General features: G+C 28.7%; 1 protein-coding gene across 1 annotated transcript; it reads left to right on the top strand.

The window, feature by feature from the left end:
• The first annotated feature begins 684 nt into the window (after positions 1-684).
• Positions 685-22,242, top strand: LOC129605282 (sal-like protein 1). The gene is made up of 5 exons (XM_055514941.1): positions 685-3,429; positions 8,814-8,926; positions 20,621-21,397; positions 21,466-21,657; positions 21,740-22,242. Exons 1-5 carry the CDS (start codon positions 741-743, stop codon positions 22,139-22,141), a joined length of 4,173 nt encoding a protein of 1,390 aa, XP_055370916.1. The 5' UTR covers positions 685-740; the 3' UTR covers positions 22,142-22,242.
• The last annotated feature ends 1,563 nt before the right edge of the window (positions 22,243-23,805 follow it).

Raw genomic sequence — 23,805 nt, 5'->3', positions numbered from 1 at the left:
CCGATGCGTTTGTTATGACTTTTTGTTAATTGAAATTGGCTTTTTAAAATCGCTTGAATAATGCATTTTAGTTTTTAAGAGAGCAAAATAGTTGTGATGCCACATTAAAGATTATTAAAAATTTTTAAAAAAGTATTTGGTACAATTGAATTTAAAATGGATAATCGCTTCGCGCATATTTTTGTTATTATAGAATAAAAATAGAAAGTAAAAAATAATTTTTTTTTTTTCGTTTAAAAAATTTAATCTATACAAGAAATGAAAATATTTTTTTTCTAAATTGATGATAACTGAAATTCTTTAATTTTAATTTTATATTCTTCAATAAAGAGAAAGATCAAAAAATATTTGAAATATTTGTGTGTATTTTTAGTGGTTAGGACAACTTCGTTTAAAAGAATTTTTTATGGTTTTAAAAAGTTTTGAATTAAATGTAGAGTCATTCAATTTTAGAGATAATATATTATTAGAATATATTATATAATCTAGGACGTAGTGATATAAAATTTTGATAAATTTAAAAATATATTTTGTTCTTTTCAAATATCCACGCACAATTTGTTTATGAAAGTTTTGTATGTTTCGCTGCTCTTTAAAATTTTTCCATTTTAATAGTTTTCAATTTTCTCTTTTAAATTAGAATGAAAAATATTAATAATAGAATTTCTCTTTTTGCAGGTGAATATGTGGTTTAAACGTAGTACACTACAATATAATGTAATACTATTTAGTTCCTCAGAATGTGTTCGATATTTGGCAATAAATTAGATCGACAATTTCGTTTAAATTCATTAAAAATGACAACAATGACTGACGATACGGCAGATAAAAATAATAATAATAATAATAGTTCAACAGATGAGGAGAAAAATCTTAATTATAAGCTACTTGGTGGTAAAAATGAAAATAATGAAAATAATATACCAATTCCGGATGATGAAAATTCTCATGGTGATTTAATATTAGATTTATCAAGAAAAGATAGAATACCACCAGTTGGGCATGTAACATTAGAAGCCTTACAAAATACCAAAGTTGCTGTTGCTCAATTTGCTTCTGCAAACATAGGAAATCAAAAAAACTATGAAGATGCAATTCAAGATTTAGCAGCAGTTCATTCCACATTATTTAATTTACAACATCAACAATTAATGCAAATTCAATTAATACATCAATTACAATCGCAACTTCATAAAAATGGAACAAATAATAGTAATGGTGATGGTGAATCATTGGTTCTAAATAGGTTTTCAAATGAAAATAAATCTGATGATGAAGATGATGATGAAGAGGAAAATTTTGATCAACAAATTAGTGATAAAAATATTAGAGATTCAGATTTATCTGATATGATTTCTTTAGGTGATAATAATTTAAATAAAGTTCGTTTAAAGAATGAACTCCTGGAAAACCATAAAGATCCTATTGATTTAAATGATACCAAAGATAAGAAGTCTGAACTTAATTTATCACAGCATAATAAATCCTCTTTAAATGAATCAATTAATTCTGAGTTAAATGATAAAAATGATTCGGATAATAAATCAAATATAGATGATAAGTTAAATGCTGATTCAGTTTTTCAAGCACCCCTTTGTCATATCAGTTCCTCTTTAGCTTCTAGTATAATAACAAATCATGATCCGCCACCACCGCCCGATGAACCAAATTCTCTGGAAATGTTACAAAAGCGAACACAAGAAGTATTGGACTCTGCTTCTCAAAGTCTTTTAGCTAGTAATTTAGCAGAAGAACTTGCATTTAGACGTGATTCAATGTCACAAGATGGTAGTAAAGATGGAATCTTTAAACATCGTTGTCGATATTGTGGTAAAATATTTGGTTCGGATTCAGCTCTGCAAATACATATACGATCTCATACTGGCGAACGACCATTTGTGTGCAATGTTTGTGGTAGTAAATTTACTACAAAAGGAAATTTAAAAGTTCATTACCAAAGACATACTCAACGGTTTCCCGATTTTCCTATAATTCCAAACGGCAAAATGAATTCTAATGAACAACAATATAATACAAGTCCCGGTCCATCGTGCAATGAAAATATTCAATCATCTAATTCAATTCCACCGCCACCGCCATTACCACCTCCACCACCAATGATTACGAATAGACCTCCTAATCCATTAAATGGTCATATTGGTTTAGCATTAGCTCCATTTGTTCCAATTCCCGGATTCCCGTATTCTCCGAAATTAACTAGTGAGCAAGTACGACCAGTATTAAATGGTACTGATATCGATAAAGAACAAGAAGAGCCAGCTGATTTGAGTAAACCTAATAAAAAGCAATTTCGGCCAACTGACAATTTTTTTGAGCCACCCAAAAAAGAAATAAGAATATGTTCGGAGATTATAAAAAATCCAAAAACTTTAGAGGAAAACAATATTTCAGATACAAAAACAAGTGATATGGAACATGATGATAAAATGGAGGAATTGTTAAAATCATCATCAAGACGTTCTTCAGTAAGTCGAAATACTACAACTCCCGAATTTTTGCAAGATAGAATTCCAAATTTATTAGAAGGAACTGATAGTTCGTGGGAAGATTTAATTGAAATTGATAAAACCTCTGAAACTTCAAAATTACAGCAATTGGTCGATAATATTGAAAATAAATTAACAGATCCTAATCAATGTATATTTTGTCAGAAAATAATGTCTTGTCGTAGTTCTTTACAAATGCATTTACGAACACATACCGGTGAACGTCCTTATCGATGTCGAATTTGTGGTCGTGCCTTTGCAACTAAAGGTAACTTAAAAGCACATATGACAATTCATAAAATTAAACCTCCGATTCGGAGTCAATTTAAATGTCCAGTTTGTCATCAAAAATTTTCAAATTCAATTGTATTACAACAACATATACGAATACATACAACAGATATTACAGGAAATACTAGTAATTATGATCGTTTTGAAATTGATGTTGCAAGACAATTAAGTGAAGGACGTAGTAGTTCGGTTCCAACATCTGAATATTCAATGGGTCAGAGATCAACTGGTTCATCTAGTCAAGAAGGTGATTTCGATGATTTTACATTAGATAGCGAGAATGATGATCAATTGACACAAGCAAGTAGTGAAGAAAATAAGACTGATTTGAGTAGAAAAATGTTGATGAAAAAAATGGAAAATTATGATAATGAACGAATAATACATAATGAAATTGAAACAATATCAAATGAGGCACTAGATTTAACACCAAAAAAATGTGATAAAAAAATTGAACAAATTTCAGTAACAAGTATGCAACATTTAGAAATGTTATCAAAACTTACAGAAATAAGAAATAAATTGAATAATGAAGAAAGTTTACATAATTTGGAAGTATTTAATAAAAGATTATCGGAAAATGGTAGAAAATCTTCAGAAAATAGAATTGAATTTGATAGAGATGCCACAGGTAAGCCATTTTTTTTTTCCCTTATTAATGTATTACAATTTCAAATTAATTTTTTTTGCAAGTGGTCATGCTTAATACAAATTGTCCGCCGAAATAAAATTGGGTATATGTTATAGCCAAAATGTAAATACATTTGAAGTGAAAAGAGAAGTGAATAAGAGCTTTCAAATTAGTTGTTATGTACATATAGTATGTACTTAATCTTGAATGTGTACGAATTCCGTAGGGAAATAAATTTACTCAGAAATTCGATTTAAAGCAAAAAAATTTTGTAATCTTAATAAAAGACTGGGGCAAAACGAATAACACAAAGGTAATGAATGGCTTTGTAAAATGATCAAATATTTTAAAGTTTTTACATAACTTAGACAAGTGTTCGTGCACTTATGTATTTCCTGTTCATTATCAATTTAAAATTAAAAAATTTTCGACATATTCAATTGACTGTTACTAATTTTGGTGAAATTTTCTCAATAATGCCGATAATTTTAGTTTTTTTTTTTTAGCAATAAAAAAAACACATTAGATAATTACTAAAAAAATTTTTTACACACATAAAATTCTATTTAACATTTACATTATTATTATAAGAAAAAAAAAAAAAAAAAAAAAAAATACATTTTGTTCCGAAGTTTCCATTCCGCATCGACAACGGATGCAATAAAAATAATTTAATTTACTTTCCCTTTTAAATTAAATTTACAAAAAAAAAAAAAAAAAATTAAATAAATTAAGATAAAATTTTTTTTTTTTTTTTTTTTGTGAAATTTAATTTCAAAAATTCTCATTACTTTTGCAATTCATTCCCGATCTCTAACTAAATTTATACTCTATAAATACTTAATAAGTATGTGTGTGTGAAATAATTTCATATTATGTTTGTATATTTATATTTATGCCAGGGTATTGTATATTGTATATCGATACATTGTATATTGATTGACAGCCAATTCATTTAATTTTTATTTTTATTGTATTAAATTTCATTTAAAATACCCACGCATTTATGCCAACAAAATTTCAAAAAAAAAAAGTGTAATAATAAGAGAGAAATTTCAAATTTCTAATTAGTATAACAAAAGTTAGTCGAAAAAAAAATTTATGTAAATTTTAATAAAAATGTTGGGCAATCGAATAGATCAGAAATTTTGTTGTTCCTTCTATAATATTTCTATAATATTAAAGCCTAAAATCTTTGAAAATTCATATTACACTTATGTCAGTATTTCAGAGTTTACGTAGTTGCTCAATTCATGAACTTGAAACTGGTCTTATAGTAACTGAATACATTAAAAGCTCTGCTAGGAAGGCGTCGATAGTTACTGTTAGGAAGGATTTGATGTTTTCCATGCACTTTTCTCTGTATTGTAAAATATCAAATGATTTCGATTTTATAGTAGTATCGCTAAAAAATTTTTGAATTCTTGTGTATATTAATTTCATACTAAAGACCCTTTGATTATCATATCTACTCTTTTCAAATGATATAATTTTTTTTTCTCATAAACATAGTATCGCTTACTGAATACTGTATACTAAATAATGTTAATTAAAATTTACGGATTAGAGGGTAATCACTAACTGTGCCATCTAAGTAAATCGTTTTATATCAAAATCAGTTCTATTATTCCCGCAACCTTCAAAAATTTATAACATAGACCCTTCCGAGTATCCAATTCCGCAGTATATTGCTTTCAAAAGTGTTACCATTTTATTAACAATAAAATGTGTTGAGAATATTATCAATTTTTCGATTGTCGTAATCTGGCGAACATGATGATAGCCCACAAGTATGCAAATAAATAAATTGTATTATTTTTTATTATTTTCTATAATTATATAGTTAGCAATCATTATTATTTTTTCGATAATAAAGAACGCAAATTGTAATTTTTTTTTTAATATTTATTTATGTACGTACAACAATAATTACAACATTCCATTTAGACAATAAAATAAAAGTTTTAAAATAATAATGGAAAAAATAAAATAACAAAGCGAATTGAAATACTTTCGAAAATAAATTTCTCTAATTTGTTTTAAATATTTTACCAATTACCATTTTAAATCTATAATATAGATTTGAAAAAAAAACAAGAGCAAATATTCCCGACTCTTTGTACCTTGTAAAAATCAGGTATTTTTTTTTCTTAACTCTTAAATATTCATAACAAGTTATTTGAAATGCTTAAAAACCATTAACAACTATACAAAAAGATCAATTGATATCTCATTTCCCCCCCCCCCCCTGCAACATACACATACACATTTATTTTATTTATACTAGATTAGTTATTTTATAATATTTTATTTGAATATCTATGAATGTAACATAATAATTTCTTTCAATAAAAATTTAAAATATAAAAATTAAAATCTAAAATATAAAAGAAAACAAAAAAAACCAGGACGTTATCGCGATTTATGTTTAGTTTATGTTATTAGATTAATTTATGTGCGACAAAAATATTCTTAAAATGGGATCGATCCATGGCAACGATAACAGATTGAAATAATGTAAGAAAATAAAGAGAACAAAAATAATAACAAAATTTTCTTTTTTATGCTTCCATTTTAATACTGCGAACTTTGAATGAATATTTTATCCTATTATATCTTTTAATACAAAGGATGATTCAAAAATTTTAGTGAAAATTCATTTGATAATCGAAAATAATTTGATGTTTTCTTTAAAATTCACATATGACATGACTGATCTTAAAAAAATTGATTCTGTTGCTGAATACTGAATTGTTACTATAACTACTGCAATTACTGTTAGTACTGGATAGAAAACCAATTCATATCCAAGTGCCGAATTTCCCGCTTAATTCTTTATATTGTCGAATTCTGTTTTCAATACTGCATCATTTTCTGAAAATATCTTCATACAAATAAAAGATAATTTTTTCATACCTCTATATTTTAATCCATAATTTTAATAATGGATCATTTCTTCATTCTTCTGTGACTCAGTTTATTAGAATGTCTTAGAAAATGAAAGGCTGCTGTTAGAGTTTTCTCGAAGGTACAAAATTTTTCTTTCTTTATAATCTTTTCTACTCGAGTGTCATCTATTTTACATTTTGTGAGACTAGTTTTCTTTATTTATTTCAATAAATATTATTTTTATTTTATTCTAGATATAAACTTTAAGGGGAACATAAATGGCAGATCCTGTCCCCCAACCTGCCTAACCCTTTCAGATGGACTATCGATCATTTTATTGATTGATTTTATTATGGTCTTGCAATATTTCATTTAATAACTTCTGACTATTGCAGATTTAAACTTTAAGGGGGACATATTTCATGTTGCAATTCGAAAAGTATTAGGAATTACTACTGTTATATTGCGCAGTTTCAAAAGAGTTTTTATGGCATATAAGTACTATTCCTATTCCTATCGGTATTTATTATACAGTTTATTCGAAATTCAATTTTTTTGCGAAAAATAATTCATGTCGCGGCTCGTATAAAATTTCCAAAAACCTATTGATCAGATTGGGCTTTTTTATACGTATAACTACTTAAATAGGAACATATTTTAGAGACTTTTCTATAAATATATGAAGATTCCTTTCAATATTATAAACACAATAATTTTTTATTTGATATTTTATTATTTTTTTTGTATATAATATATTTTAAGTATCTATTTAATATAAAAATTTGAAATCATTTTTTGTTTTTTTTGCTCTTGGGAAGACAGATAAGAATTGCAAATGCAACTGTGCAACTCTATTATGATATCAAAACATCTCCTCAGTTTTGTATTATTATAGATTTTATAAATTGAAAAACGTGTTCTTTAGTGCTATTTGAATATTGAAACAATTGTTAATCAATAAGAAAAATAAACAAATAATACAATGCCTATATAATGAAAATATACACAATGTTTAAGAAGACGCGCGCCCAATATTCAAATGATGCGGTGAGAATGCGGTGTAAAAAAAAAAGTATAAAAATAAAAATATATTATGGTATATTTTAAGAATAATAATATAACAATAACAAGAACGGGAAAAAGTATATTGGAATTTATTTTAAAAAAAAAAAGGAAATTCTTTTTAATCGTATTATTTTAGAGCAGGGGCTATGAAAACATAATAAAAAATTTGCAATTAATTTTTCAAATAAAAAAAAAACTCATCGAATCATTTGATATTTTTTAAAGCCATTCGATTTTATTTTGGTTTTAATATAGTGGCATTAAAAACCATTAGCTCTACTAATTATTTGAATCCGAACTGCAAATAGGTTTTTATAAATTTATTATTCCTTAGCAGTTCTAAGAGCTCTATGTTCTGTTGATTATTTAAATTCGAAATTCAGCGGTTGCTATAAATTTGTTATCCTTCGCATTCACAAACTGTATCCGGAAAATTCTCACAAATGTGGGATTATTATTAACATTCATAGACAGTAGACATATCAACCCCTAAAATAGTTTTTTAAAGTTTACCGCCAGATGTCACTATTGTAAAATTTTGCCAATGAACATGTTTTAAAAAATATTTTTAAATGTAACCATTTCTGGTTTAAATTTTTATTTTTTAAAAAAATTCATTGTTTAAATTTTATATTTAGTCGAATATTTTTAATTAAATTTCATTTGGATCATAGGTTAATTTTAAATATTTCTTTTTTTTTTAATAAAACTAAAGAAATATAACAATACAATGTGAGAGAGAATAAATGTGTAAAATAAGAAAAGTCAAACCAAAAATAATTTCATTTCAGCGGTTTTTTTTAAAAAGAAAAAAAAAATTTGACTGACTCTTTTAAAGAATATTTTTGACACTTCCTTTTATTTGGTGCCATATGAAATTTCTTCTTATTTTTTTATATATTTGCTCTTTCTTGTTAAAAATGAAACTACAAAGCATATTAAATTTAAAAAACTGTTAGCGCTTATCTTATGATCTTCAGAGATATGCTGTCAAATTAAAGAATCTCGTTCTCTTATAATACATAAAATGCTCTCTTTTGAAGCAATTAACACAGCGATAGGCGCATTTTTTTTTTAAATTAAAAACAAAAACATTGAGAATATTTAAGTTATATCGGAACGGCGGTATAGTATTGATATTTTGTTTATTAATAGAGCGATTTCGAACAACAAATATATCATTGTTGTATACGAGTGACCATGACATCCATGGTATTTGTTGTTCATATGGTTGAATGCAAAAAATTTGATTATTGCTTTACATCGATAACTGAAATTCTATTACTAGAATCAAGTATAATTATTACGACAGCTTAATTACATTTCACTTCAATGTTATATACTAGTGATAATGAATTTTCATTAACACGAATTAATTTAAAAATTAGATTTTATGCAAATTTTTATTTTAATATTTTCTGTTTTATTAGGTATTCCCAATTCATTATCAACAAAAGCTGCTGAAATTGATGTTCAAAATGATGAAATTGAATGTTTAGAAAAACCAACAATTTCAGTTGTAGAAGAAACACCTTCCTTAAAGGTAAGCTATTTTTGTTTTTATAAATATTATTTCGTAAATAGTAATATATAACTAGATTAGATTTTCAAGGGACCCGAGTGGGGCAAGAGAAACCCCGCGAGCCACCACAGCCATTTCTGACTTATTGTAGCCTTCCCACGCTCCCACCTATAATATCCCCGTCCCAACTATAAAGCCGGAGATATCCCCAAGGGAATTGGACAGAAGTTCTCGAACACTTAGGAACTCTTGTCCGACGCCGGACAGCCAGTGCCGGACAGTGGCAAAGGATGTGCACGGTGGTCTCGTCATCGCCCCTACAGTGAATCCGCTTGAGCACGCCGAAAGAAACGCCATTCCGCCGCACAGTGACCGCATGCGGCAGATCCCGTCCTCCACCCTGTCTATCCAATTCAGACCATCAATCATTTCATCTATTGATTTTATTATGGTCTTGAATTATTTCATTTAATAACTCCTGACTATTGCAACATTATCGTTAATTTTTAATATTTTGCAATTTAACTTCAAATTATAAAATTTCTACTTTTCCAATATTTATTTTTTTGCTTAATAATTTTTATTACCTATTTTTAAAATAATTTTTAATGATTTCTTATTTGTATGATATTTTTTATATTTTTTATGATTATAATAGCTTTTGTAACCACAATTATTATTGTTATTATTATTATTTTAACTGTTATTGATTTTAATACTAACAATATTGCTAAATCTTATTAGTTGAATTGTCATTTATCCATTTCTTGTTGGGTACAAAAAAAAATATAGCTAGGTATATGAAGAAAAATTTATTAATAATGAAAACTAAATAATTTATGTGATAGCATTGCCATCTCATAAATGGTATTTTCAATCAGAGTTGACAAACCTTTTCTTGCAATTTTTTTTTTTAAAATATGTGATTAATAAAGAAATTTATGCCTCAAATACTTGATTTTTCTCACAAAATATTATTTTTCCCTTTGTCATTCTCGCACTGAATTTCAAATGAATTGTTCTTATTTTTTTTGCACCGTTATTCGAATACCATTTCGAGCACATTTTTATTAATTATATAAGTAATTAAAGTATAATAAACATTATAACTACGAATTAATACAAAATTAAAATTCCAGGATTTGATTATCGCTTTTGTTATACGAAACTTTGTACATTGCGTTTTTATCTTCCGATTCGGCACGTTTTAAATTGGTATCGCTACGTAGCTCGGTCAAATTATTTTTTCTTTTTGCCAATTTTAAAAATTCATTTATTTCTATTCTTAGCTCTATAGAATGATTTTTTAAGTATTTTCGTAAAGCATAAATTTAGATCAACTTCCCTTAATAAAATTACTTAACTTTGTTAAACTGTTATACAATTTAATAAAAATATTTTCAAATTCTGATTTTCATCTCTATACATGTATGCTATCAATTATATTAATCTCATTTTTATTGGATATTCTCTTTATATTCAATAATTAAATATTGCATGACTGAAACATATTGTTGCTGACTGACTATATGTCAAAGAATTTCTCTCATGGTATTTTCATAATATTATTATACATAGATAATTATATACAATAATAATAATAATATCATATGACATTAAATTTCAAAAGAGTACTTATACTTTATAACTATTATAACATCTATATAATAAAATATATAAATTTTAGTTTCTTCAGAAGTTGAATCATAAATATATATATATATATATATATATTTAATATAATAAAATCGTAATATAAAAATAATGTGAAGAAAAGCGAAAAAATTATATAAATAAATAAAAATTAATAATAACAATAAATAATTTGATATCATTTTATGTTAAACTTTTATTTTTCTTTCTCTATCTATCTTTAACTACCTATCACTACTATTATTATTATTATGGTTATTATATTATTCGCTTCCTTCAAAATAATCTAATGTAATATATATACGAAATACTTACTACTTGTCACAATAAAAATAAAGAAAAAAAAAACAAGAAAAGGATTTATGATGTAAAGAAATGATTATAGATAGTTGAATGTATAATTTATTAGAGTATTACAAATTTCATTTGCCATAGGTAATGCTCAAAAAGAAAGAATATCAAATTTGTCATTTCATTGACACATGAAAGTGCTTTCATTTTGAGGTTATAATATGCAATGCAAAATAAGTTAATAATACCTTGGCTTTCAGCTCTTAATCACATTTTCAATATCTTTCCTGAGTCGTATTTCTCTTGGAAGGGAATTATACAAGCATCAAAATAGAAAAATATGAACAAGTTCTTAAAGGAAAATTAAAGCATTTTTTAAACTATTATACTTATTGTGATATTGTACTCTTACAGAATCACTCTGTATAACATTGCAAATTACAACTCTCTACTTAGAAGTAGTTTTTAATAGAAAAATAATTGTGTGAAAATTTTGAAATTCCGAAACTGTTATACATACTATATTGTACTGATCTACATAGAAAAGTTATACGATTTAATATAACACATTTGGAATAATAACTATACGTTTGCAAAAGAATTTCCCACTGGTTTCAATCATTTTCGGTTTTCTTATCTATTATTACGATAATATTGAAAGTAAATTAAAATTACTTTAAATCCAAATATGACATTTAGCAAGGATTTAAATATGAAATAAAATTTGTATTTTTCATCCTAAGATTGATTTGATCAACCAAAAATATCCTTATATTTTTCTACTCTTAACTTCTTTTATATAGGAAAACTTTAATAAAAAAAAATAATAAATAAATATAAATATTAAAAAAGCAATGCCGCCATATACAACACGATTATAATTTGCCGAAGAAAATTTCTTTTATACACTATATACACGAATATATTATTGTTGGTATATACAAACATACATACATAAATACAAACTATATAGATTATATGGCTTATGTATATTTATTATTTTGTAATAATATTTATGACAAAAAAAAATATATTATATGACATTTTGTATTTTATAAAAAAAAAAAAAGTATTACGGTGTCAAAATATTGTTATATAGATAAATGGAAAAAAATATAGTAGAGTTACAAGGTGAATTCCCAAATGTATATGATTTAAGTACAATTGTATGTATCGTAATATATAGCTGTAGAAATGAATTATATAGATATATATCTATGAAATTGTTATAAAGAAATATTCGACACTGTTATACAAATATAACTTTTAACAATATTAAGTGAACTATATGCTTATTAATATTAAAAATACAATTAGCATTTATTTCTAATTTCGTACAATGTTATAACAGTAGTGATTTCAATATCTAGGTTAGGTTAGGTTGTCGCGGCTCCCCGAAGGGTACACATAGGCTAACTAGGCCCGTTGTGGTACCACTGGATCTCTTCCCTTCCGCTCCTCATCTGAATCAGCCCGAAACCTTTAAAAATCGGGTCAAATTTCTAACGCTTAATCCGCCAAGTTCGTAGCGTGTCCGAAGAAGTAAGACCCAAGGAATCTCTGTTTGGAGTTGGCCAGTATCGAATATGAGCATAGAAGGTGGGTTACAGTTTCGTCCTCGTCACAGCAACTCCCACAAAGATCGTTTCCGGGGCGGCCCATTCTATTTGCATGTTCGCCGATCAGACAATGGCCCGTCAATACCACAGCACTGATATCCTCCATTCTGAGAGAGATCAGATCCCTTGTGCGACGTAAATCCAGCTTTGGACACAAATTCCATGTCGCGTTACACGTTGCTCCATTAGCAAATCTAAGGTTGGTGCGCTCCACTGCCGCGTTGCGCAGCAGCAGCAGCCCTAAGGTTCTTAGAGGCATGCCCAAGTTCTCCTTTTCAGGTGGAATTTCCAGAGTAGTTCCATGCCTTGCAAGCTCGTCCGCCTTGCAGTTACCCGGAACCCCACTATGTCCGGGGACCCAGGCCAAGTTTATTTCCAACTGTCCTGCCACCTCATTGAGAGACGACATGCAGTCCCGGACCGTTCTAGACGTGGAGACCTCAGAGCACAGCGCCCTTATCGCGGCCTGGCTGTCAGTGAAAATACTGACGCCACCAGCCGATACGACGTTGCACCCAAGCCAGCGCAGAGCCTCCTCAATTGCGGCCACCTCGGCCCGAAATACACTACAGTGATCCGGCAGACGGAAGGAGAGTTTAACATTTAATTGCTCAGAATGAACTCCCCCGCCCACTGCCATCGAGTTTGGATCCGTCCGTGTAAAAATGTACTGATCCGTCGTCAGTATCTCCCTCGTTCAGCCAGGCTTCCCTAAGCGGAATCGAGGCCCCAAAGTTCCTCGTGAATGAGAGCACCGAGGGCACATAATCAGTTGACCCCACAGCATGTCCATCTAATAGCAGCAGATGGAAGAGAATCTCGAAAGCCTGAGTAGGGGTGGAGCGTAATAGTCCACCAATACATACCATCGCCATTCTTTGAATCTTGCTTATCAGCCTGAGGCCACCCGCTGTGTGGAGCGCTGGCCACCACACCAGAACGCCATACATCAGGATCGGCCTCACCACTGCGGCGTATAGCCAATAAACTCTTGGTTTCAGGCCCCACCTCTTTCCGACGGCCTTCTTACATGAGTAAAGCGCAATAGTTTCCTTCCTTACTCTCTCCATAACGTTGGACTTGCAGTTCAACTTTGAATCAAGAACTAGACCCAGGAATCTAGCCTCCCTGCCAACGGAGCGCTCAATGCATGATCCCCCAAAGCTAACCCCGATGGTTCTACCTGAGAACATGTTGCCTATCAGAGCATTCAGAGAGCCATGAATCGAGAGCCCCAAAAGCGCCTGACTGATAGCCCACGACTCGGCATTGTTAAATGCGCCTTCAATATCCAGGAAGGCAGCCATCGTATACTCTCTGCAGTTTAGAGATTTTTCAATGTAGTGCATCAAAGAGTGGAGGGCCGTTTCCGTTGACCTCCCCTTACGATACGCATGTTGTGCCGGAGATCCTTGGGTTAAGGTTACTCCTTACGTATACGTCCATCAACTTTTCCAATATCTTTAATAGAAAAGACGTTAAACTGATAGGTCTAAAATCCTTTGGGCAGCTGTGAGAACTTCTCGCCTTAGGGATGAAGAGCACCTTAGCAACATTCTACGTTTTTGGAATGTAGGTTAAGTCTATGCAGCACTCATAGATGATCTTGAGCCAAGGAAGGATGACCTCCGCAGCGCATTGTAGTTCCGCTGGCACTATGTCGTCAGGGCCAGCCGACTTAAATGGATCAAAGCTGCGAATGGCCCAGAGTATTCCACCTTTAGTTATCACTGCTCCCGCGCAGGACTCGCCAAAATGACTATTCGGAGCATGCTCTTCGCGACCTTCAGGAAAGTGCGTATTCAAGAGCAGCTCTAGAGACTCCGAAGCGGAATTGGTCCAGGAGCCGTCAGCAGCCATCAACTAGCTCGGCACGGCTGGGTCACTTGCCAAAACCCGCCGAAGTCTGGAGACCTCCGCAGTCTCTCCAATCCTGCCGCAAAACTCCCTCCACCTTGTTAAACAAGGTGAACTTCGCCTTGTTAAACTTAGTTCTACATTTTTTATGAAGGGCGTTTAACCCATCGGACCACCATTGTAGTATCTTGTTGCCTCTTATCCGAGTTAACGGGCACGCCTCCCTAGAGGCGCCATTTATGGCTCCAGTGAGCGTAGAAACCATACTGTCGAGGTCCGCAGGCGTCTCAGGACGTGAAGGGACCCCGGGTCCAAGGAGATCGCTTAACGAATCTCGGAACCTTGGCCAATCAGTCCGCCTGCGGTTCCTGAAAGTCAAAGGAGAATTGTGCCTAGCAACAAATTTAAATTCTATATAGCGATGGTCCAAAAAGGAATACTCTTGCGATACTTTCCAGTTCGTAACGTAGCCAAAAATAATTTGTGAAGCAATGGTTATGTCTATAACCTCCTGCCTATTTTTAGTAACGAATGTGGGCACTGAGCCTTTATTACATAGTGTGAGGTTAGTATTCACTTCTAGTGTTGATATCCGAGCTTTCCCAGATCACGTGATGTGCGTTGCATCACTCCCAATGATGAGACAAGAGACAAGAGACCGCGCCTTCTCCACCAGGTCTCTCAGATTGCTAGGTGGAAGCATTCCCTGGGAATCATAGAGCAGGTATACTGCGCCCACCAGGAGATCCTGCCACCGACCTCGAGACTGACTGAAGTCGAATTTTCATTGCTGTAAAGAGACAACAGAAAAGCATTTAAGTTACTTTTAATTAATATGCAAGATCTTACCTTTCCGTCGCTGTTGCTATAAAACAGCTTATAGTTCGCCGTCTGGAGTCCGCAGAACCTTCCACCTGCCAGCCAGGGTTCCTGGACCAGAAGGTTTGTCTTTCCCAGCTGGATCATCTTTAAGATTGTATCCATGTCTGACGGCTCAGCTGGAATCCAGGAACGAGCTCGCGGCAATACCCCGACCGTCTCCTCTCTAATTCTTTTTAGAGTTCTCCACAAACAGCATACCTATAGAGTTCGATTTGATTCTAAAGTATGCCAGCCCCTCCTTGCCTAAAATATGTAGGTCGATCATATATACAATCTATTTCGAATCTTTATTCTTCGAACAATTTAGTTCAATCCTCTTATTCTTTGAACAGTCAAATCTCATTTAAAGTTGGATAATGATCTTAAAATTCTCGCAAATCATAGTTTTATTTATTACCGTTAACTTTATTCATATTGCAAAACTTTCTATATCTAAAAAAAAATTTTTATTACATATTATGTATGCCAGTTTCATCTCCTGTTTTCATTTTTTTTTTTTTTTCAAATAAAAATTTTCTAATTCATCACCAAATATTCTTAATATTTAGGTTAGAAATATTTTTGTTTTTGTTCATCACATCAAAATATAAAGTACGAACATTAAAGAGCCAATATAATAATTTTAATATATACACATTTATTATACATAAATATATTAAATATAGACAAAATAATATTAGCAATAACATTAATTCATTTTAAACGCAAGAATTAAAATATTATTAAGATGTTATTAGATGTGCCTGCATTACAGCTACATTTTATATTTTAAAATGAAATTTCTGAAAATTTCTGAAAGAAAGAAAAAAAAAATATGTCACCGGTACAAAATATTTCATCTAATGAAACAAAATATCATTATTTTTAATAATGAAAATATATTTTTTTTTATATAATAAAAAAAAAATAAGTAATTCTAAATTATATTGGCGTGTATGTCTTTTTAATTTTTTTTTTCTTTTTTGCATATTAACTGCATTCAAAATTCTTTTTATTTAACAAATAAAAATATTTTGAATAATATGATAAAAATTCAAGTTGAAAATTTTTAATTTTATAATTTTTTTTTTTTTTTGTTATTACAAAAATATGTAAAACAATGTTTTGTACTATTTCCTTACAACAAAATTTCAAATTAAATTATTACAAAGTACATAAGTATATAGTGAAAAGTATGTTTAATGTAACGTAAAGATAAAAATTTTTTAATATGTGGGTATATACTGACTATAACTATATAATTCCTATGCAATAATAATTTTGACATCATATACACATAACAATATTATGATCTCTTCTTTATATAACAAAATGTACAGGTTCAATCAATAAGGTCTATATAAGAAATTTTTATTTTAAAAAAATTTTATAAAGGTTGGCGTCCACAATTTATACAAAATTTGAATGTTTATTCTCCCTAACGATTATAAAATGTAGCTTATTTACAAATTTGAGCAACAAAATAATTTGAAAGTCAATTTGTATTAGAAAACTCTTAACGCCATCTATTGAAAATATTTATTATTTCATTACTTATTTTATTATTGTAACTAAACACAACATACCATATACGAACGCTTCCATCTACATCGACAATGAACCCATAGAACGTGTAAACAACTTCATATATCTCGGATCGATGTTACACGAAGGCTGGGATTCTGAAAAAGAAATAAAACGTCGTATAAAAAATGGCGAGGGGCGCCTTTTTGAATTATCAAAAAGTATTGACCAATCGAAGTATTAATATCGAACTGAGATTGCGTTTTATGAGATGCTACATATGGTCAGTTCTCATGTACGGTGCTGAAACATGGACTCTGAAAGTATCAAGCATGAACAAAATTGAAGCATTTGAAATGTGGGTATACTGGCGCATGCTAAAAATATCGTGGACAGAAAGAGTCTCAAATTCTGAAGTATTGAACAGACTAAGGAAACAAAGAGAACTACTGCTGACAATCAAAAAACAAAAAGCCGCATATTTTGGTCATGTAATTAGGGGCCAGAAATACGAAATTCTGCAATTAATTATCCAAGGAAGAATTGAAGGCAAACGAGGAGTGGGAAGAAAGCAAATGTCCTGGTTACGAAATATTAGAAACTGGACAAATATAAGAACAATTGGAAATTTAGTTCATATAGCATCAAATCGTGAGTCGTACGCTAATATTGTTGCCAGCATTCGCTAACTCATCAAAGGTACACGCTTACATCCAGCAGTGGATATGCAGCAGAAGAAGAAGATTTTATTATAGCCTGATATATAACCTGTCTTTATGAAACAAAAATAGTTTTTACGTTAAACCTACAATTTTTAATGATATTAAATTAAACGTACTTCTTTACGGTCCAAACAATCACCTTTTATTTATTTGTAGCTGGAAATGTATCAAAGTTTATTTGAAAATTTACATGTTTTATGCAGTACGAAACGTTACTGAACGGAATGTAAAATAATGTAAAAGCTCTGCCATACGAGCAAGTATATGAGAATTTGAAAAATTTTACCTTATTTATTTAGTAAGCAATTCCCCAGTGAGAATTCTCAAATTCTTGTCCAATCCCCTTTATCTTCTCAAAGCACTTCTGGTCACAATCTCCCAAAAAATCCTTGGTCTCCTCCAGTCACGAAAAACTTTTGCTTATGCAGTACGAAACGTTAAAGTACGGAATGTAAAAGAATGTAAAAGCTCTGCCGTACGAGCAAGTATATGAGAATTTGAAAAAATTGACCTTATTTATTTAGTAAATCTAGTTCCATCACGCTTAAATAAAATTTTGTTTTTTAATTTTTAAAATTTTAGCACTTTTTATTCAACAGTATTGTTTAAACTCGGCCACAAATAGTATCAAAACTTTGATTGTAAATACAGTACCAGTATAACATTTTAATGTTAATGAACTCATATTACAAATTACTTATATCTACCATTTATCTTATATCTACCATATTTAAAGCACATTTAATTCTTGTTCCAATTCATCTATATCATATTGTTGGTTGCCAATACTATGACACTGTACAATAATCGCACTCTTAAATAAAAATTATTTGTAGGCGCGTATATTTAAATTGTACTATTAAATGCAATTGCATTATAGTGTATAGGCATACTTACATTATTATTCATTTAAGTAATAATGCTTTATGACAATAAATATGCATCTTATGAAAATATTTAAAATATGTCTTCTATATTATGTGTTATAATATGAGGGCTAGAAATACAAAATTTTATTTATTTTTTTCTGTAATAAAAAAAAATGAAAGAGACAAATAAATAAAATTTATAATAAAATATCATTTTTGTTTTTTGTTGGATTGAATCCAAATAGTGTCTTTTCAACAATAAGAACTGAGTGCAAAAATTATTGCAATTTATTAAAACGAAAGATTATAATTTTATTATTATTTTTTTTTTTGTTTTTGTGATTTTTCTTATTTTTTCGCTGTATTTTCGCTTTTAATAGTATACATAAAAAAATCCCCAAATACAAACATTTTTTTTTTTCTATTATTCATACAATTTTGAATGAACGTTCAAAACATATTATGTGAGACGCAGAACTTACGGATTATGCGGACGAGAATATTATTCTGAACGGCTAAGACATTATTAATGGGTGCGTTTAGCCATCTGTAAAAATTATTATGGCGCTTCAAATAAATATTCGCTGAACACTTATTATTTTCATCGCTTAATTTAAGTGATTTAAAAATTTTGAAGTAAAAAAAAAGTATATCTTTCATTTAGCAGCGGTTTCACTTTGACATTTGAATGTCATATATGCTTATATAAGACTCTAAATTTAAAAAACACTAGTCTATTTAAATTATAATTTGTATTATTATAAAACATAAGTACTTTTTATTGCTTACCATTATGATTCTTCATTCTGTTTGCCTTTTTAAAAAATTTAGAAATAAGGAAATTATAAAATTGACAGCTGTCATTTCTATTAAATGTCATATTTTTTTTTTAAGCGAAAATAAAGTGCTGCAAATAGTTTAGTGGGCGCTCTGCAGCGATAATCAAGTAAGATCTGTAACTCATCAAAGCACTTAAGTTGCTTAAACGTACCCAAGCCGTTTCCACTTTACGTTTAGTAATACGAGTATTAAAATTAGCACACTATCAATGGAGAAAGTACAAATTTTAATAATTGTCTGGTTTTTGTAACAACTGAAAAAACAAAATTATTATCAATTTATCAAAAGTTTTTTCAATGCTGACAATGCCATATCAATATTAAATAAGCTACTCATTTTTAGTTAAAACAATCTGGTATAAAGGCACCCGCTACTTGTAGATTGCAAATAGTGTAACAAACGTAGCGAAAGTGTCTCGATCTGTGTACCATTATTATGTTTTATGCTTCTATTGTAAACACATTATCAGATCCAAATACCGTTCTACAAAACTGATTTACCTCATTATAGGTGGCATCTCCAGCGCTATGATGGTGTAGTCCCCAACTATTTCCATTGACCTCCAGTTATCCAAAATTCATTGATCTCAAATTGCTTCATTTCTGTCAAAATTTCTTGAATTTCATCACATTTCATAAAAATTTTAAGAGTAATGCCTAAAAAATAATGTTGTCAATGTAAAAAAGAAAATAGCATTATTCCATTATAAAATCAAATTTTAATTTAAAATTTTTATAGAAAAATGAAATTTTTACTCATATTATAAATATTTTGAAAGATGCATAAAAATTTATCATTTTGTAGTACAGACAGACAGGCTGTCATTTTTGTTAATGAATCGAATATTTGTGTTAGATGAGTTTGTACACATATTTTTTGTTTTTTTTTTTTGGTTTTTTTCGCGCATAGACGTTTTTTTCTTTGTTGTTTGTTTTTATTATGAGATTTCATTTAATTAATTTTAAAATTTTAAAAATGTTCCATTTTACATTTTAATATCAATTGTTCTCTTTTTTTTTTGTTGATTGTTGTGTTTTGTTTTTGATTTTGTTTTCAAAAATAATATGAATCATAAAGCAGATTATAATGTAATTTTAATTAAAATAAAAATTTTTTAATTATTATTCAAAATTTTCATGTTAAATTTTGGTTTCATCACAGATATTGCATATATACGTAAAAAAAAACAAAAATGTAAAAAATTTCGAAATAATTTACAATATGTTTCACATTTTTTAATTAATTTGATAAATAATTTTTATAAAAATGAATGCCAATTAATTATTGGGAACAAAAACATTTAATTAAATTGAAAATGTTATACAAAAAAAGCAAAAATTAAAACGTAATCAAATATTATGTCTAAATTGGTAATAATCCCTACTAAATATTCTCATATCTAAGACTCAAACCTATTTTTAAAGTCAAAGAATTTGCAGGAGTTATCCATGTAACATTCTTATTGTTTTTTTTTTACAGAAATTTCCACCCTTTACCGATTCCGAAAATCCAAATCAAAATATTAATTTAAAAGAGAATAACACTTTAAATGAATGTCAACCAAATGATGATGGTATAGATGATTCCAATTCAGAAAATTCAGACTGTGATCAATCATCTAATAAATTAGAAGAAGAAAAAGAAGATATTTTAAAATTATCACCAATAAATAATAAAACACCGTCCTCACCGTTATCATCTCCACAATTATCACCGACAAGAACACCATCTCAATCAACAAATCAATCTGGTATATTATCAGTGCAAAATGAAACAAATAATCCAATTAAATTATTACAAGTAAAAGATTTTGCATTTACAAATTTCGAAAGAGATGATGATGATCTCAATAATGATACAGAAATAAAAAAATTAAAATTTAATTCATCTGATATTAATAATATAATGCATAATAATGATATTCCATCAGAATTTAGATTAACTCTTCCACATGATATTACTACAGATTTATCACATTCAACATTTCCACCACCATTATCACAAATGCATTCATTATCAATGATGCGTAGTGATTCATTTCAAAATCAATTACAACAGCAACAACAATCTATTGGACCACCAATTATAGGATCACCATTAGATCAAAATGTTAATACAAAACATTATTGTACTGTATGCCGTAGAAATTTTAGTTCAAGTTCAGCATTACAAATACATATGAGAACTCATACCGGAGATAAACCATTTCGTTGTAGTGTATGCCAAAAAGCATTTACAACAAAAGGAAATTTAAAAGTATAATAAATTAATATTAAAAATTTACATTTGTATAAAAATTCGTGTATATTATTTATTTATATTAGGTTCATATGGGTACACATATGTGGACAAATGGTTCATCTAGAAGAGGAAGACGTATGTCATTAGAACTTCCATCAATTCAAAGACCACCATCAATGCCATTAGGTGCACATGATCCTGAATTTTTACAGAGACGTGCCGAAATATTTTATCCATATTTACCACCATTTTTAAATGGTGCCTTACAACAAAAGGTTGTAACACTATCATATATATATAATTAAAGAATTTATTTTATTTATTTGTCTTATTTTTTTTTCCTTAAATTATCTATAGTCAAATCAACCATCACCAACATTTCCAAATTTACCAAATTTACCATCACCATTTCATCCAAGTTTAGCTGGTAAATTTCTTGGTTTTAATCCATTTGGTCCACGTATACCAAATATAGGGCAACATTTACAATTACCGACATCAGCATTATCACCACCAATGTCCGATAAAAATTTATCACAAAATAATAATAATTTAAGTCCTTCTAGTGAAAATTCTGATAAAATAATGAATACAACAATTGATTTTGCTAAAAATGTATGGAATTTATCGCGTCATGAAAGAAGTCAATCATGTGAAACAGACAAATCATTTGAATCAATTGGTGATGAATCAATTAGTATTGGTGTTAATAATTTACAATCAAGTCTCAATAAATGTTCCGATGAAATTAAAACTTAGTCGTAGGCAAAAAATTTATGAAAAAAAAATAAGGATCAGAAATTTTATTAATTTAAAATATTTATATATTCTATTTATGTATGTACGCATGTATAAATTATATAAAATAATATAAAAAAAAAAAAAAATTTTTTTTAATATTTTTCTTTTCTAAATTTTGTTTTTTGTTTAATTCTGTTCTGTTGTTAAGTTTTTATATTTTTTTTTGTATATTATAAATAATATTTATAAAAAATTATCATTATATAGAACACACACACATATATACATATATATAGCTGTACCCTATATAAATCAAAATATTTAAGGAAATTTTCTTCAATTTATTATCAAAAGATTTTGGAAATAAAATCACAAAATGAGGACGAAATGGGAAAAAAAATTAAATTGATATATTCACACATACAAGTATACCAATAAATAATATTATATAAATAATTTAAATAATGATAAAAATTTACACATATCGATTTCTTGAGAACGCATTTCAATCTATACATTGTACTTATTATTTTATAAATATATACATATATACATAATTATAAAAAAAAAAACAACACACATACCACAGAACAACAAGAAAATATAAGAAGAAAAAAAATTACACTACTTCACACTTTTAAAAATTTTTAAAAATAGCGCATGTATGTGTGTTTCAAAATTAATTAAAAAAACAAAATACATTTATATAATGCTTCTTATTTATATAATTATACTATATATTATATATACATACATATATATTATATAATAATTATAAATATTTGAAAATTTCATTATAAAAAAAAAAAAAATTAATTTAAAAAATAATGAAGGAAAAATATCAAAAAATATGAAAAAAAAAATATTGAATAAAAATTAAAATAAAATAAATAAATTAATTAATTTAAATATTATATTATAAATATTTAGCTAAAGCTATGTAAAAAGACTTAACGTAATATTATTGATATAAAAAAAAAATTTAATTATAAATTGAATAAATAAGTAAAAATAAAAATAATAAAAGAAAATTAAAGAAAATATTTTATTTTACAACTTCAGCCAGTTTTTTTTTCCTGTAATATACCTTAAAATTATTGAATTAATAAAAATATCTGATGTGATCAGGATCAACCGCAGTTTAGAACAAGTATTGCAGTTAATTATGAAAATTTCCTGAAAAGTTCAACAGTTAGTCTCGGCAACAGCCAGAACTCAAATATTAAATTTCACGAAATTCCATCAATACGTTCCGGACAACATTCAATATATGTGCGGTAAAAGACGTAGAATCAGCCCCCAGTTCAAAATTAGTTGATGATTTTCCTTTATATGCGTAAAAATGTAAAATCGTTCGCAAATAGGTACAGTTTCCGGGGTTTGATATATCCCAAAACTTGATCAATTCGTCCCATAGTCGAAGTAAAATCACAATATAAAATTTCATCGAAATTGGTTCAATCGAATTTAAGATACACGCGTACACATACAGAAAGACATACAGACGTACCGTCAGAGAGACAGATTCACACGCCAACGTCTCTTTAAAACTGCTTTACTCACACTACCCTACATCGAAGAAGCGCATTTCCATCACAAACTCAAAATCCACAATTTGGTGGCATCACAAAGTCTCCATGTTTGTATGCAATGCGATTTATAAAAATTATTTAAGAGATATG

The sequence above is a fragment of the Condylostylus longicornis genome, unplaced genomic scaffold, assembly GCF_029603195.1.
Source record: "Condylostylus longicornis isolate FDR11 unplaced genomic scaffold, ASM2960319v2 ptg000002l, whole genome shotgun sequence".
In the NCBI taxonomy this organism is placed as follows: domain Eukaryota; kingdom Metazoa; phylum Arthropoda; class Insecta; order Diptera; family Dolichopodidae; genus Condylostylus; species Condylostylus longicornis.
Note: the sequence above shows the minus strand (reverse complement) of the source record. Positions and strands in the feature narration are given on the sequence as shown.

Excerpts from the sequence above, each read along its gene's own strand:
- LOC129605282 (XM_055514941.1), top strand. The coding sequence starts at position 741 with ATGTGTTCGATATTTGGCAATAAATTAGATCGACAATTTCGTTTAAAT. Across the intron at positions 21,398-21,465 it reads CAACAAAAGGAAATTTAAAA|GTTCATATGGGTACACATAT; the intron begins GTATAATAAATT and ends TATTTATATTAG. Across the intron at positions 21,658-21,739 it reads ATGGTGCCTTACAACAAAAG|TCAAATCAACCATCACCAAC; the intron begins GTTGTAACACTA and ends AATTATCTATAG.